This window comes from Monodelphis domestica, chromosome 5, assembly GCF_027887165.1.
Source record: "Monodelphis domestica isolate mMonDom1 chromosome 5, mMonDom1.pri, whole genome shotgun sequence".
In the NCBI taxonomy this organism is placed as follows: Eukaryota; Metazoa; Chordata; class Mammalia; order Didelphimorphia; family Didelphidae; genus Monodelphis; species Monodelphis domestica.
In genome coordinates, this window is record NC_077231.1 from 70,378,369 (window position 1) to 70,406,293 (window position 27,925).

General features: G+C 35.5%; 2 protein-coding genes across 13 annotated transcripts in view; one reads left to right on the forward strand and one right to left on the reverse strand.

The window, feature by feature from the left end:
* CEP290 (centrosomal protein 290) overlaps positions 1 to 21,060 on the reverse strand; it is a 111,325-nt gene extending 90,265 nt beyond the window's left edge. For all 8 annotated transcript variants that reach the window (XR_008912099.1, XM_056798612.1, XM_056798610.1 and 5 more), the window contains exons 1-16: positions 20,871 to 21,060; positions 18,338 to 18,461; positions 17,912 to 17,989; positions 13,396 to 13,465; positions 13,034 to 13,080; positions 12,302 to 12,445; positions 9,866 to 9,919; positions 9,029 to 9,181; positions 8,309 to 8,491; positions 7,700 to 7,789; positions 6,695 to 6,817; positions 5,676 to 5,799; positions 4,622 to 4,794; positions 3,663 to 3,825; positions 772 to 872; positions 612 to 699 (exon numbers count right to left, since the gene is read on the reverse strand). Coding sequence is in view for 7 of the 8 variants with exons in the window: in XM_056798612.1 (XP_056654590.1) it covers positions 612 to 699; positions 772 to 872; positions 3,663 to 3,825; positions 4,622 to 4,794; positions 5,676 to 5,799; positions 6,695 to 6,817; positions 7,700 to 7,789; positions 8,309 to 8,491; positions 9,029 to 9,181; positions 9,866 to 9,919; positions 12,302 to 12,445; positions 13,034 to 13,080; positions 13,396 to 13,465; positions 17,912 to 17,989; positions 18,338 to 18,433 (1,687 nt within the window). In the remaining variant the exon portion in view is untranslated. The remainder of the gene's footprint in view (positions 1 to 611; positions 700 to 771; positions 873 to 3,662; positions 3,826 to 4,621; positions 4,795 to 5,675; positions 5,800 to 6,694; positions 6,818 to 7,699; positions 7,790 to 8,308; positions 8,492 to 9,028; positions 9,182 to 9,865; positions 9,920 to 12,301; positions 12,446 to 13,033; positions 13,081 to 13,395; positions 13,466 to 17,911; positions 17,990 to 18,337; positions 18,462 to 20,870) is intronic.
* Positions 21,061 to 21,144: 84 nt separating this feature from the next.
* TMTC3 (transmembrane O-mannosyltransferase targeting cadherins 3) overlaps positions 21,145 to 27,925 on the forward strand; it is a 70,770-nt gene continuing 63,989 nt past the window's right edge. Inside the window, exon 1 of one of the 5 annotated variants that reach the window (XM_007503122.3) lies at positions 21,145 to 21,441. The gene's annotated coding sequence lies outside the window, so the exon portion shown is untranslated. The remainder of the gene's footprint in view (positions 21,442 to 27,925) is intronic. The other 4 variants (XM_001364765.4, XM_007503124.3, XM_007503123.3 and 1 more) reach the window with 4 other exon arrangements.

Consider the following 27,925-nt stretch of genomic DNA (forward strand, 5'->3'; position numbering starts at 1 on the left):
TTCCCTGAAAATAATGGGCTTCATAGGGAGAGGAAGATTAGTTCTCCCATGGCTAGAGAGAGTAAGTCTGCATATTTGTGTTTATACCTTTTGAATTAAAGATTTCTAAAGGAAAGCTAATTTGACTTGTAGTGGCTAAATGGAACTGAAATGCAAGGGACTGCTGACCCCTACATTTGGAGGAAAATTATCAATTGATGGAAAACCATCATAGAGCCATTTGCAAAGAGTCTAGACACTCTTCCAAACCTCTTATGGGTTCCAGAGAACCCATCAGGGAAATGATAAAACCTAACAACTTGGCCTTCAGGTGGTATAGGCTAGGGTGATTTATTTTACATAAGGTAATAGATTTAGAGCTTGAAGAGACTGTACAGGTCACTGAGTTCAACCTTCACATTTAACTGAGAAAACTATTGTGATTAGATTCAGTTTCAGAACTGTGCTACACTAAAAAGAAAAATATTGACTAAGTAGGCCATTATTTTTATTGCTTCCAATTTAGCAAAGCATTAAGAGGGGGAAAACCCCCCCAACATTTCTCACATTAAGAAATTTGCAGCCCCATATCAATGCACTGCCCTGCTTTAAAAAATATGGAAGGACCATACCTAAAGTTCCAAATTTCTTTGCTTTCTCTTGAGCCATTTTTCGAATCTTCTGTTTCAGTTCAAGTCTTTCTTCTTCCAGACTTTCAATCTATAAAATATGAACTATTAATATTATGCTTTACACCAATTAAGAACAGAAACTTTTGAATCTTACACTTACCTCTTTTAAAAGAACTTGATTTTCAGCCTTATACTGCTGCTGTTTTAGATTTTTGCTCTTTCTAAACTCAGTTAAATCAATCATTGCCTTTGGATCAAGACCTAAAATAAAGAATAAAAATTAGGAATTGACATAAAAATAAACAAGACAATTAACTGTTATAATAATATGTCATATGTCTAGAATCATAAGGAAATGAAATTTTGTATTAACTGAACAATTCATTTAAGTGCTCAAATTTTCTAAAGTTTTCATAATATTTAGGGAAAAGCCTCCTAGAGTACATAATATACTTTTCTACCTTCTTCAACTGTCATAAATGAAAATAATATAACTTATTTCTAAAAGAAATTATAAATTTAAGAGTAAATATAAACATTGCAAATATTTATATATAAATCAACTTTAACATGTAATATATTAAAACATCTTCAGTCACTTATAGGCATTAGCATTGCTCTCTTTTTAATTCTTTTTTTTTGGCTCTGCATTATGTCTTGCCATTTTCTTTATATTCATGTTTTGATTTTAATTGTACAATAATTCCAATATACTAACTTAAAATTCATTTAACCATAATTCTATTGTCATAAATTTAGATTTTCTTTTAGTTACTTGCATTTACAAAAGCTTTTACTACAAAAACCTTTTAACAGATATCCTTTACTATTTTCCACAAAAACAAAACAAAAAAATCTTTAGGTTTCAATCCTGGCTTTACTATTTCCTACCTGTGTGACCTTGGGCAAGTCACTCACCATTCTGGGCCCCAACATTTTCATATATGAAATGAGGTGGCTGGACTAGATGACCTCTATGGTCCTTTGTTTTTCTAAATTTATCATCCAAGTAGTAGGATGTTGCTTTTTTCTTTTTTAATAGAGTAGATAATTTACATATCTTATATTGAAAAATTCTAATACAAAGGGCATGGTAATTGAAGTCTGGGAAATCAGAAGCATAGGTGAAAGATGGGTCTCTCCCCAAATGGTCAACTAAGCAGAGAGTGGTAGAGGCACCTAAACCTGAGTCTTTAAATTACAAATCCAGGAGTCTTTCAACTACCCTAAATAATTATAATGAAAGGATGTGCAAAAAGCAAGAAGAGAGATGTAAAATTCAAAAGATAAGGAGAGTATTTCTAGTTATGAGACACGATGAAAGAGAATGCCAAGTTAAAATGTTTACTGGGTGGACTCTTGATGGGTTTAATTTTCAGCCAAATGATAATTTAATCAAGTAGATTTAGAGCTATTTGAACAAGCAGACCCAATTTTAAAAATTGGTATCAACTTCCAAGTAGTACTTAGTAAAATATCCCAGAGATTTAGCATTGCTCTTGGTGTTTTCAACAACTTTACCTATGACTTAAATAAAGGCTTAAATGACCTATGAAATATGCAGATGGAAGAAAACTTGTAAGGATCCTTAATATAATCCCAAATGATACTTAAAGGTTGTTTTGTTAGCAAACTCTGAAAAGATAATATATAATAGGAACAAATATGAAGTCCTATTCCTGTCTCCAGAAAATGAAATGAACAAATGTGAGATAAGGAGGCTGCATGGATAGACATTTCATATTTTTAAAATGAAAGGTTTAGTGACTTAGAAGCTTTATATTAAGCTAAAAATAATGCAAACTTAGGATGTGTTAAAAGAAGCAAAGATGCAGATGGGGGAGGAAGGTGGCTGGTAATTCTATTGTATTATAGACAGATTGAACCACTTCTTGAATACTGTGTTCAGATTCAGCCACATTTAGAAAGACTGCTGACAAGCTGTAACATAGCTATAGGAATGTCCCCTGAGTGGCCGGGAGAATCAAAACCATTCAATTCAATAAGCATTTATTAGGTATCTTCTAAGAACAATTAAAAGAATTGAAGATGGTGACAGGAAGAAAAGAGAACACAGTTTAGCACATTATAGACATTTTCAAGTACCTAAACTTTAGGTTTATGGATATTACAGGATTATAATTGTTTTGATTGGCTCTAAAGGATAGAACTAAAAACAAGGGGCAGAAGGTGAAGAGATAGACTTTAAAAAGAAACAATCTTAGCCACTGGAATGCTCCACAGAAGTGGAATGGGTACTGTATTCTCTGATTAGAGGCTAGACACTCACTTTTCCTGAATGTATAATAAAAATTAGCATTTGCATAATGTAAAATATATAAAGCACTTTACATATTTTTTTCTCATTTTATTCTCACAACAACTCTGCAAGAAAGGGACTATTATTATCCCCATTTTAGAGATGAAGAAATTAAGACTTAGATAGTTCAAATGATTTACCCAGAGTTATAAAGCTAATTAGTGATTAAGGCAAGCTCTCAACTCAGTTCTTCTGACACCCAATCAAATACTCTTTTTTTTGTATTGTGCCATCTAATTGACACATACACATAGGAGATTCCACTTCAGATGAGGGTAATTAAAGATTACTACAGTTCCTTAGAACAGCCTGTAAGGAACTTTCACGATCTAATCCTTTTCTTCCTAATTACCTAGAAAAGTACTTAATACCTAATTCTTCATTGATGCCAGCACAATACAATATTAATTTTGATTGTAATAAAGCAAATACCTAAAAAGGATAGTTCTTTATAAAAACTTTAAAGAAAATTTGTTAACATCATAAACTTAAGCAAGTCAAGAGCACTTTGCTGATCAACTTAACCATGGAGAAGTACAAATACTACCAAGGCCTCCAATAATAACTTAGTGAATGAACAAATTTACTTTTAATTATTTAAATAAAAAATTATGTAGTGCATACTATGTGCCAGGAATTGGTGCTAAGTGCTTTAAAATGAAAATATTTTAAATTACAAAATATTTAGTAAAAAATTGCACTCCATAGAAAGTTTTAGAAAATGTTCTAACCCAATCGTTCCCGGAGGTCTTCATTTTCATCAAGGAAATCATTTATCTTTAATTCAAGGTTATTAATTTCTGTAGTTAATACTTCAATTTCTCGATCCCTTATTTTAACTTGAGCCTTATAAGTCTTAATTTCAGCAACAGCATCTTCTAGACCATAAATTCCCTTTTGAATGAAAAGAAGAAAAAATTAGTTTTAAAATGGGAATTTCTGATATGATTTTAAAATACATTATTCATTATTTTTATTTACGTGTATAAAAACCAAAAAGAAGCTTATGTCATTATTTAATTTTGCATTGTGCTTTTACATGTTTCCTAATGATGATAATAAAGATGGAGGTTTAAGTGTCTTTGTTTTGTTAACAAGAAAATTCCAGTAGGAAAACAATGCAGAGGCACTATTTATGAAATACTTATTTGAGAGCAGAAAAAAGAAATTGCCCAAGGGAAGGATCAGGAAATATTTTTAGGAGGATCATCCAGTGGTACAAGCATATTATCAGATACCATGGATGTACCTAAATTCAATATAAAAAGTAAACAAAAAGGTTGTGTTTATACACTAAATAATGAATTATTTTCAACTCCTTCCCACCATAACTTTAGGCATAAGCTACACATCTGTAAAATTGCCAAGGACCTTCACCTAAATATAAGCTGCTTAATGTATGCTGATTTTAGATTGAATACAGCTGAAGCCTAGAAATTAAAACTACAGTTGGAATGATTTAGAAGCAGTTACTTTCCAAAGTGTAGGTATATCTAATAGGTAAGAAAAGATGATATCCTAGAAAGCTTTTAGAAGACTGTAATCACAGTACTAAATACTAACAAAGAGAAAATAATACCTTAAAAATGGTCAACTGTCAGCTTCTAAGAAAAATCATGGGAATAGGAGCCTGGGTGTCAACTACAGAGACTATGTTTAAATTCTTTCTTCTCTAACATAAAATCCATACCGCTTCATAATCTTTCAGTCGCTTGAGAGCTTCGACAAGCTCTTTGTCCTTCTCTCGGGCATCAGCTTCTGCCAGCTCTGCTGCCCTCTCAGCATCTTTATTTTTAGTTTCTAAGATTTGAAGCTTTGTTTGTATTTCTACAAAATGATTCAACTGAGATAGAGTTGAAGAACCTAGTGGATAAAAATACATATCAACAAATTAAAAGTTGATTATTCTTCCCTTTACATAATATGTTCATCTAACTCCTATAAGAGCAGAATGACAACCCAACTAAAATACCACACACCTACAGGTCATAAAACTAATTTAAACAGATCTCTTTTCTTCTCTGAGTAAACAATAAACAGCTATTTAAGTAAGTGTTTACCATAACTAAGTGTTCAACATATGGAAGGGACCAGCAATACAAAAGAATGCATAAAACCCAGTCCTTGTCCCCAAAGAATTTGCAGTCTTGGTTGGGCACATGACATTAACTGACATGTAAGGAACTGTGTTAGTTATACTCCTCCTAATGCTTTCTATGGATTGCTCTCCCAACAGAATAAAGCTCCTTGCAGTCAGGGAATGGTTTTGTCTTTCTTTGTATCTTTTAACGTATAGTAAGTACTTCAAGAATTCTTGTTGACTAAACAACCAAAGTAGAAGGTATGGGGACCTAGATGAGTAATAGTGCAGTAAAGGCTGATTCAAAATGATGAATCAAATCACATTAAAAAATTCATTTCAAGGATGCTTTACAAGATTCTATTGTAAAAATTCTTAAACTAAAACTGTGCGTTATGTCAACAGTTTCATCACTTGCTGTTGATCTGGTACTAAGAAACAGACATCTAAAACGGGAAAGTATTTTAAAAAAACAGCACCTTGTAATTCCAACTACACATTTGTTTAACTAATGACATTCATGCAATAAATACATTAGGAAAGGAAGAGAATCCAAACGTTTTTCAAACAGAGAAAGCCCAAGCCACCAATTTGTTGAGGTTTTGTAAATTTATTCACACATGTATGTAACACTGCCCATGAAAAATTTTAGGAATGAAGCTACCTCTTTTTAGTCTGAGTTCATTTCTCAAGTCTTCAATAATCACTGTATTTGTTTCCATTTCTTTTGTGTATTGTTCTACTTGTTCAGTAAGCATCTTAATTTGACTGTCTCTTTCTTGTATGCCCTGTAAGAAGTATTTTAAAATCAATAATTCTGTTATATATTTATGGCTTTATTCTCTAACTTGAATATTATTAAATTAGCTCTTCACATATATTATTAATTCCTTGTGATTTACCTCCTTTTTATACCCAACATTGACTGGCACAATGCAAGAAACATCCTAAGTATTCAACAAGCTGATTAATCAGATTTTTAAAAAATACCTTGACTATAGCATCTTGACTTTTGTTGGCTTCCTTTTAACTCCTTTTAAAAAAATCTATTAAAAAAAAGTTATCTTTCTTCACAAATACCTCATTCATTTCATATTGGTAAAAAATGAAATGAACTTTTCTCTTTAGGAAGTCTAATCATCAAAAATTACTTCTTTTTCCTTCTTGTGATTCTTCCTTATGCTATTCTGAAGAATTCATTTTTCCCTTTTTCCCTCCTCTCTAAAGAAGGAAAAAATTCCTTTCTAGTAGTAAAAGTTTTATTATCCTTTTAAACAATAACTAAATCTTTTGCTTTTACTAAAAATAATGTTTAGATGATACAAATGACGAAAATTTAACTAATTTCTGCACAATTCCTATTTGGAAATGTATTCTTTTGTCTAAGACCAGTCCAAACTGTTAGCCTCTTAGGAAAAGGTATGAAAAGTCACAGTTAAAATGCTAACAACATAATGCCATGATATCATGGGACTAAACATCTTAAAAGGTTTTTAGTAATTTGAAAGCTGGCAATTAAACCTGGTCATACATAAACAACACATTTTGGTTAATAGCACATACACAAATAACACATAAAGTATGGTTAAAAGAGAAACCATTAAAATAAATCAAAACATGACAATAAAAAATCATCATTTCTGAAAATATTGGGGGGTTGGGTGGAAATTTGAAGATTTTTACCTGTTGTAGAGCCATGACATTATTTTTGTCAGCATCAAGTTGAGCATTTCTAAGTTTCTCTTTCAAATTATGTAATATTTGTTGATATTCTATTATTTCATCATCTTTAGACGCCAAAATTTTCTGTAAAAAGAATATAGAATTTTTAGTCTGGAATAACAAATCCTTGATTATAATATAGTCAAACTCTTTTATCTAATTCCCACAGATTCATAATTCAGTTCATTTAAACAAATCCAATCAAAGCAGTCATAATTACACAAAATTATCTTGTATGATTAACCTTTCTTTTAACTTAATATTGATTTTAACTTCTGGTTTAAGCAGCCAATGATTGCACACAGACTGTTTATTCTGAAATGATAGATGTTTATGTTCAGCTTTTTTCTGGTCCTTTAAGATATAGTCAATTTTGTTTTTGTGATGTTCAGAGCTTGGCACCTCCAGACTCTTCCCAGAGACAAAATTCCTGATAACTGCTTAGTCATCTAAGTGATAAAAAGAACCCAGTTTTGGAGTTCGAAGCCCTGGGTTTTAATTTCATTTCTGTCACTTACTAAATGTGGCCATGAATAATTCTCCTAACTTTTCTAAAAGCCTTAGTTTCTTCATCTGTAAAATGAGGACTTTATAAAATGAAGATGCTACATGATTTTTGGATTTTTAAAACTGGCCCTCCAACAGAAGACAGTCTATTAAATGTAAAGACTTTTTGGGGGTCAGGACCTACCAGAGCTCCACTGGAATGGAGGTCCCAGAATCAAGGTCATATCATTTAAAGGCATTAGATGAGGCTCCATGGAGGATAAAACCCATAAATAGATACACACATACACACACACACACACACACACACACACACCTCTTATGTACATGTATATATGTGTGAAGGTACACCACACTTTTAAACAATTAAGTAGGTAGAATAAGCATTTTTATAAAAATCTGAAGAACTGTGCCTAAAATTAGACATAAGGAAATCGCATAACTATTTTGAAGAACTACCTTCCATTCTTCAACCTTTGCATTAACAGCTGCCATGACAGGATCATCTTCTTCATTTTTTGCTTTCAGAAGTTCTGTAAGTTCCTGAACCTGAAAATTATCAGTTTAACAATTTTTCTGAAATGATGTTCTTTCAAAATGTACAAATAAAATTCATGACTATTTATGTTGGTATAAACTGTTCAAATGAATCACATAACTTCTCAGTACTCTGGGCTACTCATTCTAAGTAGTAAAGAAGGTGCCAACTTGCATTTGTAAGGGAGATTTCTCAACTGGGACCTTCCTAACCCCAAAAATTAAAAGTCCCTATCCTTGTTCATAATATCTTTGAGACAACTACATAAATGTTCATCCTTAAATCTAAGAATATACAATGTACTCATTTTTAAAATTAATTCAATTTTCTCTAAATAATTTGACCAATAATTTTTCCTGATAGTGTTCTAATGGTTCTATTTTGTTTCTGTCTATAATTATGTGAAATTAATAAAATTTCTGGTTTCATATAGAATTTTCAAAAGTTAACTTAGTTGTTGGTTTCAACATGACAAAACTTCCTCTATGCTATTATGTGGAAAGACAAAGCAAGTTAAAAGTAATTCTTACCTGAAGCCTGTAATGGTCCTTTTCTTTTTTTAACAGATCCATTAGAGTATCAGTTTGTTGCACAATAATTTTCATCCTATTATATTCATCAGTCATCTTCTCCATTTCCTGCACTGATTCTTCCAAATTCTTTCTCATTTCTTGATTCTGAATTTCAATTTTCTCATTTGCTTCTGTTAAATTCTATTAAAGATACAAATCACAATTTGATACTATTTTATAAATAGCTGAATATTTTTAAGTCTTAGAGTTGAACTATATTAATAAGAAAGGGGGATCTAGACTATCATGAGAGAAAAGAAACCTTCTCTACATAAGTCTTTAGCTTGAATGTAGATGGACATTTACCAACTTAATGAAATAAATATTTAAAAATTGAGTATGGAGGTTCTACTATATGTTTCCTCAGTGTTTCTTATATGTTTCTTCCTAAGATAAGCCTAAACAAACGAGGCAAAAGAACTACAACATTTACAGACTAACATATTTCCTGTTTCTAAAGTGAGCGTTAAAAATATTAACTCTGGCACCAATGCTAATCTGACAGGTTCCTCCATATTAATATGTAGGTGAAAATAAATTATAACCAATTTTTACCTGAAGCTCTCAAATCATTTAATTTTCTAGACAGAGTTCAGATCAAATTCATTTTTAAAAATAACTTTAAAGGAATATACTTTGAAATTCATTTTTTAAAATATCAGTATTGATTTTTTTTACCTGAATTTCATCCAGATACTGCACAAGTTCGAAATTCTTTTTAGACAACTGTAATCGATAATCACTATCTTCTCCTCTTCTGGACAAAAGTGTTTCTTTTTGTGAATCTATTTGTTTCTGATAGTCAATGATGTCTTGACGAAGCTGTTCATTCTGCATGTAAATCAAAGTCCCCCAAACAATATTAAAATTATTTGCAAGAATAATTATTCTCTAAATAGTGGTCCCATTACTTATGTTTTTAAGTGCCCATATTTTCTAAATCCTTAAATCCTCACCTTTTTCTTAAGATGTTTGTTCTCCAAAAAAGGATAGTAAAAAGTTAATAGAAATAAAGAGATAAATATTTAAAGTGAAATAAGAAAAAGGTAAATAAAACATTAAATGTTCTATTCTAGATAATGAAAAAAATGCAATGTTATTAGTTATTAAAGAAAATAAATAAAAGGTGATGGATAAATAATAATAATTAAAATATTTTCAAGTTTGGAAGATTTTAAATGACTACAACTTTTTAACTGATAAGATAAAATGAAATAACAGCATAAATTTGGTTATATGTTTGTCTAATCATCATAGAAATTATCATACAATAATGAATCTATAAGTGAAACTTTCCCACTTATCACTGAGCAGCCAATATTATTTAATATTACCACTTCTCAATTTATTGCTGTCTTCGAGAAAACTTCAAATAAAAACTAGTCAACTTGAAAAGACCACGTGGTTGTAATATATGTTTTAAAAGCAATTTGAGTTTGCCAAAGTACTCGTAGCTGCTAATTTTGTGAAATCACCAATAATATGATATCCCACTTATTTTTCTTTTTTACCAACCTCTCTCCTTAATTTGCTGTTTTCATTTTCTGCCTCTTCATTACGAAGAGCCAACTGGAATGACATAAAAAAGAAAGTTATTCAAAGCAAATTAAAATTAAAAGCTAAATGCATTTTCATTATAAAACTGTAGTAGTCAACCATATAAAACTGAAATAAAACTTTCTTTTTAAAAAGAGTCAATTTTTATTTCAGAACTACAATTCTATTGGAAACATGACTACTAAGCCACTAGCAACCGCTTAGGAATCAGATGAAGTAAAGAAACATGAGAACCACAAAAATGGGGAAGTGGGGAATAGAATTTTTTGCAAAGTTAAATAAAACTAGTAACTGGTATAATGATGAATTCTTAGTTTGAAAACTACCAACTAAGCCTCAAATACTTTTTACCCTTCATAAACTTGAACTAGAGAAATACTATCACTTAAAAGAGTATAATTTTTTTCTGTTATGTGGATGACTTATAGGATTTTTAGCAGACTCTATCCACTGAGTCACCTAGCAGCCCCTTTAGCAGCCCCTTTAAATGAGCAACTTGTTATGATTTTAAAAGCCTTGAATCTTATTTTCTCATTCTCCAAACCTCCACTATTATGTCCTTTAATTCCTACTCAACACTTTTTTTTTCTTTTCCTTATTTCCTTCTCCTTGACCAAAGACTAGACCCCTGGTGCTCATGCCAATAAGGAATGGTCAAAGTGGAACCTATGAGTTAGCTCCTAAAAAAGTGGAAACCTCTGAAAAGGGCAAAAATAGTTAGTCACTGCTATTGATGGTATATAGCAAGGATGCTCCCCTAACATCCCAATGTGAAGATGGGGTTAACTCTCCCCTGCCCATTTTTAGATTTAATCAACAGAAGCGTATTTACCCCACTTATCCTTAAGTATGGGGACGTCTGTGACCCATATGTGCTAGAGTGCGTGAAGAATTAGAATTGACTGACTGCCCCCAGGCAGTCCTAAGCAAAGCTATAGCTGCAATTGGTCCATGTAAAGTGGAAGGAAGGCACTGGAAGTGATGAAAGGAAGGGTCTTTAAAAGTAGCAAGAACTTCCTGTGACTAACTCTTTCGCTTTGGAACTTGACCTTGAAGGAGCTCCAGCTTGGGACCTTGGACTTCTCTTGGATTTTTCCTTAGAACTACTTCCTGGATGAGTGAAAAGGCTGGTTCCCTTTCCTGGCTTTTTCTGAAGGTAGTAGCCTCCGGAGAGGCCCCTCATCTTAGAGCAGGCTTCATGGCTAGAACCCTTGTTTAATTTACCTCTGGGCCCCCTTTGGTGGAGCCTCTGAAGCCGTGCCTGATTTGGACTGGGCCTGAGTAATTATCTACTCTCTCTAATGTCCTTACTTTCACTCTTTCTCCTTTTGTAAATAAACTACCATAAAAAGTCATTCTGACTTAAGTAATAATTTTGGTGACCATATTTTTATATATTTAGTCCAACCCTTTAATTTTTAACCCTTACACCAGTCCTCACCTTTTTGGTTTTTTTAGTCAAAACACTAGGGTTTACAATAATTGCAAAAGAGGCTGGAATTTATACATGAACATTTTTTGTGTTTCCATAAATAGTCACAACTTATGAAATGAAGACATGACTAAGATTCAGAGGTGAAGGTGGAGGGTGTTTCTTGTGATTGGACATGTAATTTCAACCCTCCCAATGTACTAGACTCCCTTCCTGTACTAAACCATAGTATAGGAAGGAAACACTGAGACTGAGCACACTTTAAGCAAATGCTACAAGGAAGTGAATCTTCTTGTTCACCATAAATACTAAGTTGGGTAGCTAATGATAAATAAATTCACATACACTTTACTCATTATTATAGCACTTTTGGGTTTGCAAAAAGTACTTTACAAATATTGTCTCATTTTACCTTCCTAAAATCCCTGGGAAATATTCTGATATTCATCTAACCAGGGAGGAAACTGAAGAAAGAGGTTAAGTATCATGTACAGAGTTCCATTGCCATTAAGTATTTGAGGCAAAATTAAAACTCAGGTCTCCCTAACTCCATGTCCAACATTCTATTCACTAGACTACCTATCAATTCTATTTTTCTTACCTTAATTTTTATAATTCCAATATACTTAATCTTAAAGGAAGAATTTTACTAGTTCTTTCATTATAATAATTTATAGTTAAGCAGCACTCTGAGGCTTTGAAAATGCTTTCCTTACCTCACTGCTTTGGTGTTATTAACTCCATTTTAACAGATAAGGAAACTAAGCTTCAGAAACATTAAGTAACTGGCCCAGGGTTGTATAGCTACTGCTAGAATTAGGATTCAGACTCAGATTTCTGATCAATCTCCTTTGCATAATCTCCTATCTCTCAAGGGAAATACCATCAAAATGTGCTACTTAAACATTAAGCAAAACCACATTTCATAGCAATTTAGAGGATATGAAAGGAAGGCTTCTTACCTGTTCATTGACTTTTTTCTCTTTTTCCATTTCTTTTTCCAAATCCTCTAATTCTCTGTCCTTCTGCTCCAGTTGTTTCTCTAGCTGGCGGATTTCATCACGCAAAAACCGAGTATCTCGACCTCCTGCAGTTTGTTGTGCCATCTTAAAAGCAAAATAAAAATATATTTGTTTTAATACAACTTCTGAGAATGTGTCAAATATAATGACAAATCAGATTTTTTATAATTCATATAAAGAATGTCAAAGTCTGTAATAATGAAAAATAATAAAAAAAGATTAATTAAAAAGTTTCAACCTAAGTTCAGTACCCACAGTTAAATTTATATTAATTTAGGAATCTTTTCAAACTGTTCTATGAAACAATCTAAATAGTTCCATAAGGTGGATAAGCACACATTGCAAACCTGTGTGCTTTACAATCTGCCTCTCTGAGTAATCACCTCTATCAAAAATAAAAAATCACCAAATTGGTCAAAATCAATCAAGAGGCCCCAAGAGTGATTCTCAGTGGTCCAAATCTATCATTAAAGGTATCATATTTATGCTCAGTCTGGCTCAACTGAAAATGAAGGTGCCAACACAATTTAGTTCACTATGAAGGTTTCTACCTCAAAAGAAACTGACCTGGCTGAATATGAACACAACTACATTCATGAAATTTCCCAATCAATTAAGAAAAAAAATAATTTCATGCAAATGTGACAATCATAAAATGCACAGTGGACATACCTCAAGCTCATTTTCCAGTTTCATTACTTTAGTTTTTAACTGATTTTCTGTTGAAAGAAAACAAACATTTTATTTCATTGAATTTACTAAGAAATGCATTTTAAAATATATTTCCCTGTCACCAGAAAAACCTTTTTAAAAAATTAGATGAATCTGATCAGATAATAGAGAAAAGGTGTCTATGATATGATCTGGCAACATGGTTGTTGCTCAACCACAATGCTCTGATAAATTATATATACACATTGCCTAACAGGTTTTAAGCCAATTCTTTGTCTGACTAGTCAATTTGGGAAATCAATTTCTTCTTCATTTTTCAAAGCCTCATTATTCATTTTTAAACTTTTTTGCCAACTACTTACCAAATTTGGCCTGTTCCTCACCAGCTTTTTCCACTTCTTCTAAAGCTAATTCCACTTCTTGGGCTTTCATCTAAATATAATAGAAGGATATTAAATGCTGCAATGTTATAATGATTAGGGGAATTGGTTGGAATCACCTTTGGCAATTTACCACAATCCATAAATGATAAGGAACTACCAAGTTGCAGAGATAATTTCTTTGTAACATTGATCAGATCCACCAAGCTACCTTTTCTATTTAAACTGCTACATCTTGTCCATACTTCAACATGTCTGGCCAGAAGCCTCCAAAATGGTCTATCTGCCTTGTCAAAAGTCTTTTATCCTGATCTAGGTCAATGTACCAGGAAGTGATAATATCTCAGAGCTATTTTCTGCAGACTTGCACAGCCAAAATGGATGTGAGGAAAAAAAAACCATTCCAGACAGAGTGATTAGGTTGGGGATATAACTCTCTGTTCAAGGCTGAAGCAGGCTCTTCCTGAGCTTCCTACACTTTCCATTGTAAATGTAACTGATGATGAGGCAATCAGCAAATTTTCACTGAGAGGTTGCATGATTTTGCTTTCAAATGCCAGCAGAAGCTGAGGAACAGTTTGCAGGCACTCTCACAAAGGCTCTTACCTACGACCTTACTACAGTGAAAGTAATGAGACTAGAGAGGAGACTTATATAGGTAACGAAAGGCCATATTTAAATCTCCTTTTCTCATTGCCAGGTCAGGGACCAAAGGCCAGAGTAGGCTTCATCATCTTTTTGGCAGACAGCCAGAAGACTACAGCCAGACCTCCAATATAGTAAAGTATACCTCTACCCTCTTCTCCACACTCCCTTATTCTCACTCAATCTGCAGGAATCTATTTATATTTATTATTTGAAATGTTAAGTGCTAAGGACAAAGAGTAGCAAAAACAGACCCTGACTTCAGGAAGCAGACATTCTAATGGGAGAGACACACAAACAACGTAAGCAAGAGACAAGACTATATACAGGGCAAATTGGAGATAATCTCAGAAGGAAGGCACCAGCAGTAGTAGGGGACAGGAAAGGCCTCTTGCAGAAGGGGGGATTCAAGATAGGTCTCAAAAGAAGCTAGGAAATCCAATAGGCAGAAGTGGGGAGGAGGGGGGGAGTGGTATTCCAGGTGTGGGGAACAGTCATTGAAAAGATACAGGGTCAGATGATGGTGCAACATATGGGAAGAATAGCAAGAATGCCAGTCTTGATGGCTTAAGATACATAGAGGAAAGCAGAGTAAAAGAAACCTGTCAAGTTAGGAAGGGGCCAGTCTAGGAAATTTTATTTATTATTTTTACTTTTACCCAATTACACTGAATAAGTTTCCAACATTTTCAAAGAATAATGAGCCTCAAATTCTCTCCCTCCTTTCCTTCCCCCTCACCCATGTTGAGATTTGATAATCAGTCTTTTATAGTTTTTACATGTGCAATCATGTAAAACATTTCTCCATAGTAATCCTTTTGTGGAAGGTAATTCAAATGAAAAAATTAAGAAAGTGAAAAAACATTTGCTTTGGTCTGGATTTCAATTCTATTAGCTTTTTTTCTCTGAAAGTAGATGGCATTTTTCATCCTGTTTTAGATCATTGTATGGGTGATAAAAGCCATTATTCACAGTTATTCATTGTATAGGATTCCATTCTTTGTGTTCAGTTTTCTTCTGGTTCTGCTTATTTCACTTTGCTTTCATTCATGTAAGGCTTTGCAGTTTTTTTTTCTCCATGCTTTGAAGTGTTTTAAAACCAAATAGAAAATTTTAATCTTTCTCTTTTCTTCTCATCCTATTTTGGAGCTCAGAATTGTTAAATCATAGATCATTGTATTAACATAACCACTGAGTGTTTATAAGTTAAAATCTCCTTTTTAGAAATATGTATCTGTATTTAAGGGTTTGTATTAGAAATTAAACTACCAATTCATGGAAGTTATTATTAGTTTATGTGAACAAACTATATTGCAATGGAAATTATCCTAGAAGAAAACCCCATTAAAATGTCTCTGTCTTAAAAAGAAGGTGGGTGGGGTCAGCTAGGTGGTATAGTGGATAAAGACCCGGGTCTAGATGAGAGGTTCAAGATTCAAATCTGACCTCAGATACTTCTTAGATGTGAGATCCTAGGCAAGTCACTTACCCCCAATTGTATGGCCCTTACTATTCTTCTGACTTGAAACTGACACTTGGTATAGATACTAAGACAGAAATTAAGAGTTCTAAAAAATGCTTCAGTCTTCTGAGGGGAGTATGTGTGTGTTTGTGTACGCACACATGCATGTGTGAGTGAAAGAGAGAGGCTGTGATTCAATAAACTTTACGTCTATAAATAAAATACAAAAGATCCAATGCACTATTTAGAGAGAGGAATTAAAATAAACCCAAACCTCTGCCCCAGAAGTGTTAATTCATAACACTAGGCTCTTGTTTCTGTAATCCATCCAGCCCAGAACAGCCAGATTAATCCTCCTAAAGCAGAGCTCTGAAAGACAACATAAGCCATTATATAGTAATGACTTCCTCATTAAAGCTATCTTGTAAACTAAGGTAATTATGCCACAGCAAAAACTGACATTTCTATAGTATTTGAAGTCTCACAACATGCTTTACAAATATGATCTCATTTGATCCTCTCAACAATCCTGTGGGAGACACCCTAAATATAAGCTTCCAGATGGAGAATTCCAAATCTATAGAAAACATGGATGAGCCAGTAGGAAATAGGTGAAAGGTTACTGGAGCCAGAAGAGCTGATTCTGGACCTTAGCTCTGTACAACCTTGGGCAGGTCACTCTGGATTGACCATCCCAGAATATATTCTCTAATCCTACTCACCCATCCAACAGAAAGCAACAAGGAAATTTTTATTTTTATCTTATCCCATGATTGCTAGTACTAGTGAGCCTAGTACCTGTATGCTAGGTACCTACCTCATACCCCAGCCTAGGCACTTGGGTGCTCCCGACCTCCATGACTTCTCCCCACTGACTACTTGTAGTTTATCATCAATCTGACCATAAAAATCAAATCAGATACTATCTATAAAAAGCACATCATGGTGCCTGGCACACAGTAGGCACTCTATCAATGTTTCTTCCCTCCCTCCTTACTGTCTGTACAACAAACCAGGTACTCAGAGACTGCCTTGAATCTTAAACCTTGGATTGCTGCTGCTTCTCCCTAGCTAGAATGTAATCTCCCTGATGGCTACAGTGTATTGCCTCTTTGTATCCTCAGGGTCTAGCACAGGCACTTATATAAAACAGCATTAATTACAACACGCTTTACATTTCCCAAAGCATTTTATATCCATTACTTTCTTTTGTCTGACCACTTCTTGGCTACTTTGCTGATTGATTAAAGCCTCTCTCGCTTTCAACGTGGGGTAGCTTCAATATGTCTCTCTCCTGGCACTATTCATCACTGCCTCCCTCAGAGACCTCACTCAGTTCTGTGATTCCAAGCATTACAGCTACTCTTGTAGGTAAATCATAGGCAAATCTAGCCCTCTGGTAGCAATTCTCCTGACAGCTCCAGGACCATATTTGATTATCTACTGGCACTGTTCCTGGAAACTCTACTAGAACCTAAAATCTCATTAACTTCTGCTAAAAAAGAAAAAAAAATCTCCCCTGCCCTTTTTATTTCTGTGGAGAATACCACCTAGTACTGAGGCTCAAAACTAGTTACTTTTTATTTTCCTTGGTCCTTCCCCACACCTAGTCAACTGCCAAGTCCTGTTGATTTTATCTCCAGGATGCTTTCTATTATCTATTCCCTTTTGCACTGCTTCTGTTGTTGACATATCCTGGCTCAGATCCTCCTACCTTCTCCTAGAAGATGGCAGTAGCCTCTCCTGAGTCTTCTTGCTTCTAATATCTTCATTCTTCAGTTTCATATCACTTAAAGAAGCTTCCTAATATACTTGTCACTTGTTAATCAAAAAACTTTCAGTGGCTCCTTCCTGTCTCTCATATAAAGCATTCTTGATCCTGCTATTCAAGACACACCACCATCAAATCCCAACTGATTCACATGGCCACTTCTCATATAAGTCCCCCAATGCCCTCTCTATTCCACCTAGACCAGGCTATGTACCTCCAGCCCTACCTTGCCTTCTCCTATTTCTAGCCTCTATCATCTCCCAGGCCAAGAATGGATTCTCCTCAAACCTATTTCTGAAAACCTTTCCTTTTCTTCTGCAAAGACCAACTCAAATATTACCCCTACACAAAGCTTTCCTGAAATCCTCCAACCTTAAATGGATCTCTCTCACATCAAATTTCCATATCACTTCTAAATTCTACTATTCTGGTAATGTAATTATATGAGAATGGAGTCTCTTTTTTCCCCTTTTTAAAAATTTTATTGCCTTGCAAAATTAAGCATTCATTTAATGATAATGGAGTAAAATTTTATCAATGTTTGATAACATGGATTATATAAATCATAGTTTAATAATTCCCCTAAAACCCCAGTCAGGATCACTGTACTTGATACAAACCTTCATTAAAGACTGAGTAATTCTGAAAAGATGTACCACATTTTCTTGATTTTCATCTTTTAGATCTTTTACTTCAACCTATGCAAACAAAATAGCAACCAGTGTTCATTATCCATTTTTAAAAAATCATTGCTACCTTTTATTTTTACGTTTCACTCTACCCCAATTCAACCCTCCCTTGAGACAAAGGAAAACAAATAAGCAAAAATACCACAATAAAATGATGGTATTTGATTCTGTTCTAGTATTCCCTCACTTTTCTGTCATGAGAAATATTATCAGTTCATGGGAATTCTTTTCTACATAAAACTTAAATTAATCAAATATGCTAGTAAAAAGTTCCTTTTAGTTCTAATAACTCAGAAATCTAAACTTCTAATACATTTTACTATAGTTATGCATATTTTAATATATCAAAAAAAGTACCTTAGAAATAGAAACCAGCAAGTCATCTGCCAATTCTTCTTGGCGAGGTAAATCATCTGGGTTAACCCTCCAGATCATTTTCCAATCCAAAAGCATGCTGACTTCTTTCACTGTGTTTACTGATCTACAACAATATATATGCATTAGTATTTCCATAGTAAACAATAACTCATAAAAATTATGTTTCTCTAAGAGTCATTACTTTTTTTAAAAACTCTTACCTTCTGCCTTAGAATCAATACTATGTATTGGTTCCAATAGACAAGAGTGGTAAAGGCAATGGGGGTTAAGTGATTTATTTATGGTCACACAACTGGGAAATGTCTGAGGCCAGATTTGAACCTAATACTTCCCATCTCTAGGCCTGGCTCTCATTCTACTGAGCTACCCAGCTGCCCCCCAAAGAGTCATTCCTAAAAGGAGAAGGTTCCACAAAACCTTAGTCATTCTACATGTAAACAAAAGAAAACAGGAAAATTGGACAAATTTCACTAAACCAAAATTAAAGAGATCAGCTAGAGTTAAAAGCAATCAGGCACAGTGATAGAATGTTGTATTTCAATTCAGAGGACCTGGGTTCAAATTCTGTCTTTGCCATTTACCACTTATGTCACCTTGGGTAAGTCATTTAATCTATATGGATCTTAAATTCTCATCTATGAAATGAAGAAGTTGGAGTAAATGACTGATAAGATTTTTTCCAGCTCTAAATCAATAACCTTCAATTGTTGATTTGTACTTAACATCACAATGATTAAAGAGGCCAATGAGACTTATTTTCTTTAACTTCAAAAGGTAAAACAATGAGCAATGAGAATTATTAGTAAGGAGGCAAACTTGACATTAAGGAAAATTTTTCTAAACCATTAGAACTATAACAACAGTAACAATAATAAGGGTAGATTTAGGGATCAATGTAGATTATTCAAAAATGGTGGAGACAGAGAAAAACATTGTAGGCTATAAAAATCTAGCATCTATAGAAGACCTAACAAATCAGCTTGCTAGAATTATGTATCAGAAACCTAGTATCTTTCATGGATTGACAGACAACAAACCTCCATGTTATATGGGCCTCAAAATAGCCTTGAGAACACAATCAATTTTTTTTCTTCTCATTTCTAGTGCCTTGCAAAATTAGGCATTTGTTTAGTAATAGATAACAGGGTTGAGTTTTATCAATATTTGGTACATAGATGATACAAGGCATATTTTAACAACTCCCCCTAGCTTAACAATTACTTTATTGGAACAGGAACTATCATCACTGACAAAACTATTGTCTATGAAAGTCCAAATATAAATTTATCCCTAAAAACATAAGACAAACATTTTTGATAGATGTTTCATCTCAAATAATCTCTAAACTACATGGAACAAAAAGCTTCCAAAATACAGAAACCTGACTTGACCCAAACCCTCAAGCAGAAATAGGAGTAAAAACATACCATCTCTGTGATCCTGTCCTCTACTAGATTTGCATAAATTAAACTTATAGGAGGCCAACAGAGCACAAGCTTACATCCTGATTTCTTTTATTTAATTCCAGAAAGTTATTACATACACTTGTGCAAGAATCCATAAAACACAATACAGAGGAACAATAGCAGGATACCAGATTGTTCCAGAACCATTTCTAGCTGAATCCCACTGAAAAGATGAAAACAAGATAATAGTGCCAATGATACCATCTCACATGTTTATAGCACTTCAATATTGGGGATTTTTTACATGTGATCTCATTTGTTCCTTACAACCCTGTCAGATATGAACTATTATTAAATCCATCTGACAGTTGAAGAAACTGAGGCTTGTGTCAGACACCCTTTGCCCGGTCTCATATTGCCTCTATTCAAAAGGTAGTTAGCTTCCCCTCTCTGGAGATCTATCAGAGGCTGGAAGACCCTAGTAAGAAACTTAAACAACTCTTGAAGCACTCATTAAGCACCTACTCAACGATAGCCCGTCAGGCTAAATTCCCAACAACGAAAGGCAAAAACAGCTCAGCCTCAGGGAGTTCAGTCTAATGGAAGTGGGGGGGGGGGGGAACAGCCAAAAGCAACTGTTACACCGGATACACTGTAGCAAATCACAGAGCAAGGGGGGAAGGCACCCTACTTCTTTCCTCCCCTCCCCTTAAGGGAGCTGGAAAGACTTCTGGAAAAAGGTAGGATTTTAACTGAGAACTTGGAGGAAGACAGGGGGCAAGGGTGAGGCAGAAGCAAGTCTGACTCTTTCCAGCTTTGACTTTGGGGAGTCACTCGCTTAGTTAAGGAGTTTCCTGCTCTGCCTCGCATAGCACAACCTAAGCATTACAGTGGCTGTCGCAGACTTTGAGGGAGAAGAACTCTTTACAGAGATGCTCCCATTATTTTACAGATGGGGAAACTGAGAGGTTCGGGTAGTTGTCGCCGCATCCCGTTAACCTCTAAACTGACTCCTAATCTGGATTTCCTGATGCTGCATCCCGCGGGCTGGTGCACAGGGTATAACATTTAGGCGGGAGGCATCTAATAGGAAGAGGGAGGCCAACCTGGCGCACTGCACTGACCGGTGACTGGAAATGGCAGCTCAATACCCTCGTGCTCCCAGAGGAGGCTAGGTCCTGGGCCGTCGCGCCTCTCCCGCGGGTCTACTCTGGAGAGCCTCAGCTGCGATGGCGGCGGCGGCGGCTGCTGCTAGGCGACCCGAAGGTTCCCACCCAGTCTCGTAGATCTTGGCTGCGGAAGCCTTCTCCTGCCTGGGCTTGGTCCAGAGACCCGGATGCGCAGCGGATGAATGAGCCTACATTTCACGACAGCTGGGGAATGCTTTACGGCTCCACTCCGAAGTGAGGCCTCGATGCCACCAGAGGGGACTGATGAAATGAGAACTTCGTTTCCCAGAGTGCACGGCAACCCGGAACGGGTAGGTTAGGCATGCCGGGAAATGTAGTTCTGAGTGAGCGCCAGAGTGGGGGCAGTTCCCAGCGTGCAGTGCGGCGCATCTGAGGAGTCTAAGGAGCTTCTCTGTCTGGGCTCTGGCGGGGGCCAGGAGGAGGTTCCAGCCGGAGTGGCGTCAAGCGAGGGTTTCTCGGTGTCTCCTCAACCTCTCTGCGGGGGCAGGTAAGGAGCTGTTGGCACTGGGCTGCGGGGTGCAGTATCAGGGGGTAGCCCCTTCTAACTGGTCCACTGCGGCCTCCTCCTCCTTTCCTTCATTCCCCTCCAAAACTTGAGGGGAGGGGAAGGGGTATGGGGGTAGCAGCACCCAGATAAAGCCCCTCCTTCCCAGCGTGTTGCCCCTACGCCCCAGGCCGGTTCTTACTGTCGCCTGGGCGAGGCGAGAAAAGTTTCTGCCTCAACTAGCTGGGCGGGGAAATGGGGCCACCTGGTGGAGAGGAGGGGGGAGGGTGAAGAGAGGCTCTCAGTCCACCCGGAGCGCTCCTCTCTCCTTTCCCGCACCCCTCCCTGCAGGCCCCCGAAGGAACCGATTCTATGCTTTGCGTGATAATGAATTAGAGTCTGTAAGATCTGGATTCAGGTCCCCTTCCTAGCTCATGTCCGGTGTCCCTACTCTGAGCTAGCTAGGTACTGTGCTAGCCAAAGCGCTGGAGTACAAATTGTAATGGTTAACATTTATATGGCGCCAGCTGTTTACCAGGCATTGTGTTGGTAGGTGCTGATGATTCAAATTATAGTTATCATTTATATGGTGCCAATTGTGTGCCAGGTTATTGTGGTAGTAGGTGATGGGGATCCATAAAACAAGCAAGCATTTATATGTGTCTCCTTTTTGCCAAGAACTGTGCTGACTAAGTGCTAGAGATAAAAATAACAGCTAGCATTTACATAGTGCCTACCACTTGCTATATGCTTAACCAGTATGATTTCATTTGATCTTCACAACAGATCTAGGAAATAGATGCTGTTATTGTCCCTATTTTGTAAGTGAGGAAATTGAGTGAAACTGAGATTAAATAGTTTGTCCAGATCACTTACTACAGCTAGTAAGTCTGAGTCTGGATTTGAATTCAAGTCCTCCTGACCTCTATCCCCAGTACCTACTAGCATAATACTTGGCTCACAGTTCATGCTTAAGGAATCATCTCTGGATCTGACCTGCCCTGCCCACGTGTGGACAGAGGAGGGATGAAGCTGTGGAGATGTGCCCCGTACTATGCCAAATTCTAAAAATAAAAATAGAAGTAAGCAATGTGGTTTCTGCCTTCAAGGCCTTTACATTCTGCTGGAAGAATAAAACACTTAAAAGGGGCAAATGTGTACATTGATGCATGATTTGGAAATGGCCTGGAAGAAGCACCTGGAATTTCCCCTCTTTGAGCAGGAAAAAGCCAGATTAAAGGCAGTAAAACAAGATTATTTAGGGTGTAAGGATTAGCAAAGGACATTAGCAAATGGATGGATTAGAGATAGACTGCTTTTAGGCTGTGGCATCTGAGCTGAGCTTGGAAGGAAGCCTGGGATTCCATGAGCTGAAAGGGTGGAAGTTCTCCCCAGATTTGAGAAGAAAGCCTTTGCAAAGGCTTGGAGACCGGAAATGGAATTTCTCTTGTAAGAAAGAGCAAGCAAAGCTATTTTGACTGGAATGTAGAGTGTGGGAAGGAAAGTAATGTACTGTGTGTTGAGAAAAGTGTATCAGAGCCAGATTGCAAAGGGTTTTAAAAGCCAAAATGAGGATTGGTGTTTTGTTTTATTAGTTTTTGTTTGTTTGTTTGTTTTAAATCCAAGCTAGAGGGAGCCACTGGAACTTCTTAAGCAACAGAATGACTTAGACACTTCTGTGCCTTGGGGATTTTACTTTAACATCTTTGAAGAAGGGAAGCCTGGAGGCAAGGAGACCAATTAGAAGCTATTGCAGTAGTCCAGTCAGTTGACCAAGAAGTGATGAGCCTGAATTCATCTGGTAGCAGCATTAGTGGAAAGAAGGCAATGTATGTTATGGCTGTAGAACTGAGGAGACTTGGCAGTTGATCAGATATGTTAGAGAAGGAAGAGTTGAAGATGGCTCCAGGATTACAGCCTGTAGTGCCTGGAAGTTTATCTGTACTCTAAAACAGAAAAGGGCAACTTAGAAAAAGACAACATCTAGGGGAGGGGTGACAACAAGAGCTGTTTTGAACAGGATGAGTTTGAGATGCAACCAATTGGTGACATGAGATTGGTGTTAAGAGGAGATAGTAGAACTGTGTATGTGTATAAAAGACATAAAAATAAAGTCTATAAGTCATCAGTGTAGAGTTGATAAACTCCTGAAAGCCAGTGAGATCATCAGGATAGTACAGAGAAAAAAGAGAAGAGGGACCTGAAGTAGATGTGGGAGAAGAACAGAACCAGAAGGAAGCAGAAGCCCCAAAAGTAAAGGAGGAAGAATTTGGTTGTCAAGGGGATCATACAGAGATCAAAGAATAATCACTGAAAAAAGGTTCTCAAATTTGGCAGTTACTAGGGATTGAGAAGTGAATATGAGAAGAGAAAAATATAGCAGTGAATAAGAGGCAGCCTTCTCTAGGAGTCTTGATGTGAAAGGGAGAAGAGAAGAAGAGTAAAGTACCTAGGAAGGATGAAGTAAAATCAAGTAAAAAGTCTTAAGGATTGGGGAGATGTAGCTGCATTCATTAGCAGTGGAAAAGGAGCCAGTGAATAAGAAGTAACCAAAAAGAATGATTGCCTATATGTATGACTATCAGATATGGAACACAGCAGTCTCCAAAAATCTGCATGTTAGTTCCACAGTTCCACACAGAAAGAAGGCATTGTCAGTATGAGCAGATTATACTATATATAATAAAGAACTTTGAAGAAGAGAGATAAAGAATATCATCAGGAAAATGTATGACTGAAAGGCAAGGGCAAGAAAAGGCAAGAGATAACAGGAGGAAGCAAGGAAAGCCTCTAATACAAGAGTCCATGGTCAGGCAAGAGGGACAGGCATGAGTGAGATATGATTTCCTTTCATTGAAGAGAATGTCCAAGTTGATGACATCACAGTTCATTTGAAGTTGAGTAAAATGTAGAAAACAGAGGAATAAGTTTTTATGAAAAGTTTTTAGGGGGGAGATAGTTCCCAGGAAAAAAATGTCTGGAATATAAATGGCTTTTCTGTTTTTATATTTGCTTTTTAGCAGTGCTGGCTTGAATTTTGTGGCTGACATTAATGATAGAAATTCCCTTTTGAAAATAATGCAATATTCTTTCCAAACTAAATTTACTTTTTTGTTTATCTAAGATATGGGTGACCACAAAATTAAACCATTGATGTCATTACTGTATGATTTAAAAGAGCTTGAGACCTCAAATTCTAGGATTAGTAACTGACATTTTATATAGTATTTTTATAATTTTTGTTTCATCCCACCCCCTTCAGTGATACTTTATTTTCCCCACTTACATGTAAAAACAGTTTTTGGTGTTCATTTTCTAACATTTTGAATTCTACATTCTTTCCTTTTTCTCTCCCCCCCCTTTCCTTAAGACTATAAATGATATGATATTGGGGTTATAATGTGCTATGCTAAATATTTTTTAATGTAGTTTATCCACTTGAGTTTCATTATCCTGTGGAGTGGGTACTACAGGTGTTACCCCTACCTTGATAATGAGGAAATTGAGGCTCAGATTAGTTTAGTGACTTATCCATGCATTAATAATTAGAAGCAGAATTTTCATCCAGATCAGCCTCAGTGCAAGTCTGGCATTCTGCTAGGCTGCTTCTGTGTACCAGAAACTAAGAGATTATTTTAAACTGATTTAAAAGGAATAAATATTATTGAGCAATGCCTTACTTAATATATAGTAGCATCAAATTACATATCAGCATAATTATTACTCAGATATTTAAATATTATTTGTATCAGTAATATTTTCAGCCCTTAATTTTACTGGGGAAGTGAATACAAAGCTTTTCTTAGAAATTTAAATCTGTTTTAGACATGTACCTAATTTGGAATTATGGAACCTGAACCCAAGTTGTAGTTCTGTATGTTATTTAATCTTGTGAAAAATTGATAAAATTAGCACTTGTCTTCCTCATTACCTTCCTTGGCTAATGTTTATGTTAAAGTGAGAGCTTTTTTTGATGGTGCCCTTTTAAAGAAACAGTTGCCTTAGGGCTTTATTTCATTTTCTTCAGCTTTAAGAACTCTTTAGCCTATTGAAATATTTAAACCAAGAAAGACTTGTTTTATAAGTCAATCTTTATTCTATACATCAAACTATAGTTTTTAGAAGTTACTCTTGTTCATTTTCTATCTCCTTGTCATTGGAAAAAAAAAAGCACTAGCCTACATTCCCATGCCTTAAATTAAGGCACACCTAAATATGCATTGCTATTATCTTTTTTTTTTTAATTGCCTCTCACAGAGAATGAGTTTGCTATATACAGGCCTGTACTTGTTATCTTTTAACTGAATAATGAGAATTTGAAATGATTTGTCACAGGATTTTTTAAAATAAATGTGATTTGGGGAAGACCAGGGCCCTTTGTAAATTTTTTCAGGGTAAATGATTTGTGTAAACTTTGAAAGACCAACTAGAGTATATTATGGTTTTCCTTGAAGATGATTCTCTGCATTGATTTGTGTAAACTTTTTAATACCAACTACAGTGTTATCGTTTGTATTTGAAGATGATTCTCTTTATTTTGTAGTTGTTACTAAGTCCATGTCTGTAATGCTTTTCAGCTGTTAACATTTATCAAACTGGATTTTAAGATTTAAATTATAAAACATTCAAATTCATGACAGGCTTCTTTTTTGTTTCAACTTTTAATGACACTTTTCTCCTATATGTGAGGGTGTTTCTCCTCCCCTCCCCCCCATACTTCAAGGGAGTCCTAGGTTTATTTATTTTTTAAGTGTAGTATGTCACCTTGGACTTGGTTTCATGGAATTCAGGGACCAGGGGAATTTAAAAGTCTTCTTTATCGTACAGGTGAGGAAACTGAGGGGCAGGTATGTTAGAAAGGAAGTGACTTGCCTAAGAAGCAAAGCCAAGATTCATATGTTCCTGCTTTGATTCCAAATTAAGTGGTCTTTTCACCATACCGCCCTACCTAATTTCTGTGGCCAGCAAATGGTCTCTTCAGTCACATCCCCTCCTCCTGATTTCCAGAATCTGTTGCCTCCACTCCTTAAGCCAGAGATACTTAGAGCATTCCAGGTTAAAATCTTCCAGTTTTGTCTCAGATTAGATATTCGCTGCCTCCCAACTCAGGAATGGGAAACTCATCAAACCTGCTTCTGAATCAAGTGTGTCTGTGACTTCAAGATTATTGCTGTCTCCATAATCCCAAGCTGATTTAGCTGCTCTAAAGCATATTCCTAGGATCCCTGAACCATTACGATCTCCCTTTCTTGCCATGATCTGAAGACTGTTATGTTGAAGATCTTGGGTTCTGATCATCCCTTCTCACCTCTTCCCATTTTCTTTTTGGAGATCCTAGTAAAGACCCTTAGTTTGGAGTTGTAATTTCCAACCCCAGTGTTTAAAGACTTGTTAAGCTACATGGTTTCCCGTTTGGAGATATTTCCTTAAACATGCCAAATAAAAAGGGCTGTAAATTGACTGGTCTAATTCTTCTGCAAAGCCCTTGAGCACAATCTTATATTTAAAAGTTTGTTGAGGTGCAAATAATGTTTAAAAATATTTTATTTTCCCCAATTACATGTAAAAACAATTGTTAACATTAATTTTTTCAATTTTGAGTTCTAAATTATCTCCCTCCCTCCTCTCCTCCATCCATTCTGATAAAGATTTTACATGTACAGTCATGTAGAACATTTTTCCATATTAGTCATTTTGTGGAAGAGAGTAAATATAATATGTTTTGATCTCCATTCAGATTCCATCTGTTCTTTTCTCTGGGGGAAGATGGTATTTTTTCATCATGAGTCTTTGGAATTGTTTTGGATCACTCTTTTTTTCTGAGAATAGATAGCTAGGTCATTCACACTTGTCCATTGCTATTACTGAGTACAATGCTTTTATGGTTCTACTCATTTCACTTTGCATCAATTCATGTCTTTCCAGATTTTTCTAAATGACCCTGCTCATCATTTCTTATGGCACAATAGTATTCTGTTAAAATCTTATACTACAACTTGTTCAACCATTTCCCACTTAATGAACAACCCAATTTCCAATTCTTGATGTAAATACCTTTATTTTTGTAACTTAAAAATTTTAAATTATGAGTGAAATTAAGTAAATGACTTTGAGTCTCTAATTATATTTTGATAATACTAAACCCTGTCTATCACCAAACCTTTTTCAGTTGTACCTTCAGCAAACCTATTTAGCCTTCAAGCTACTTCTTATATTATACTGAACCATCTTAATCAATAAACATTTATTAATTGTCTACTATATGCTAGATGGGGCAACTAACACTAGGCCTGGAGACAGGAAGACTAATCTTCCTGAGTTTAAATCTGGCCTCAAGCACTAGATGTGTGACCCTTAGCAAGTCACTTATCCCTTTTTGCCTCAGTTTCCTCATCTTTAAATGAACTGGAAAAGGAAATGGCAAATCAATTCCAGTATCTTTGCCAAGAAAACCCCAAATGGGGTATCAAAGAGTTGGACGCAAGTG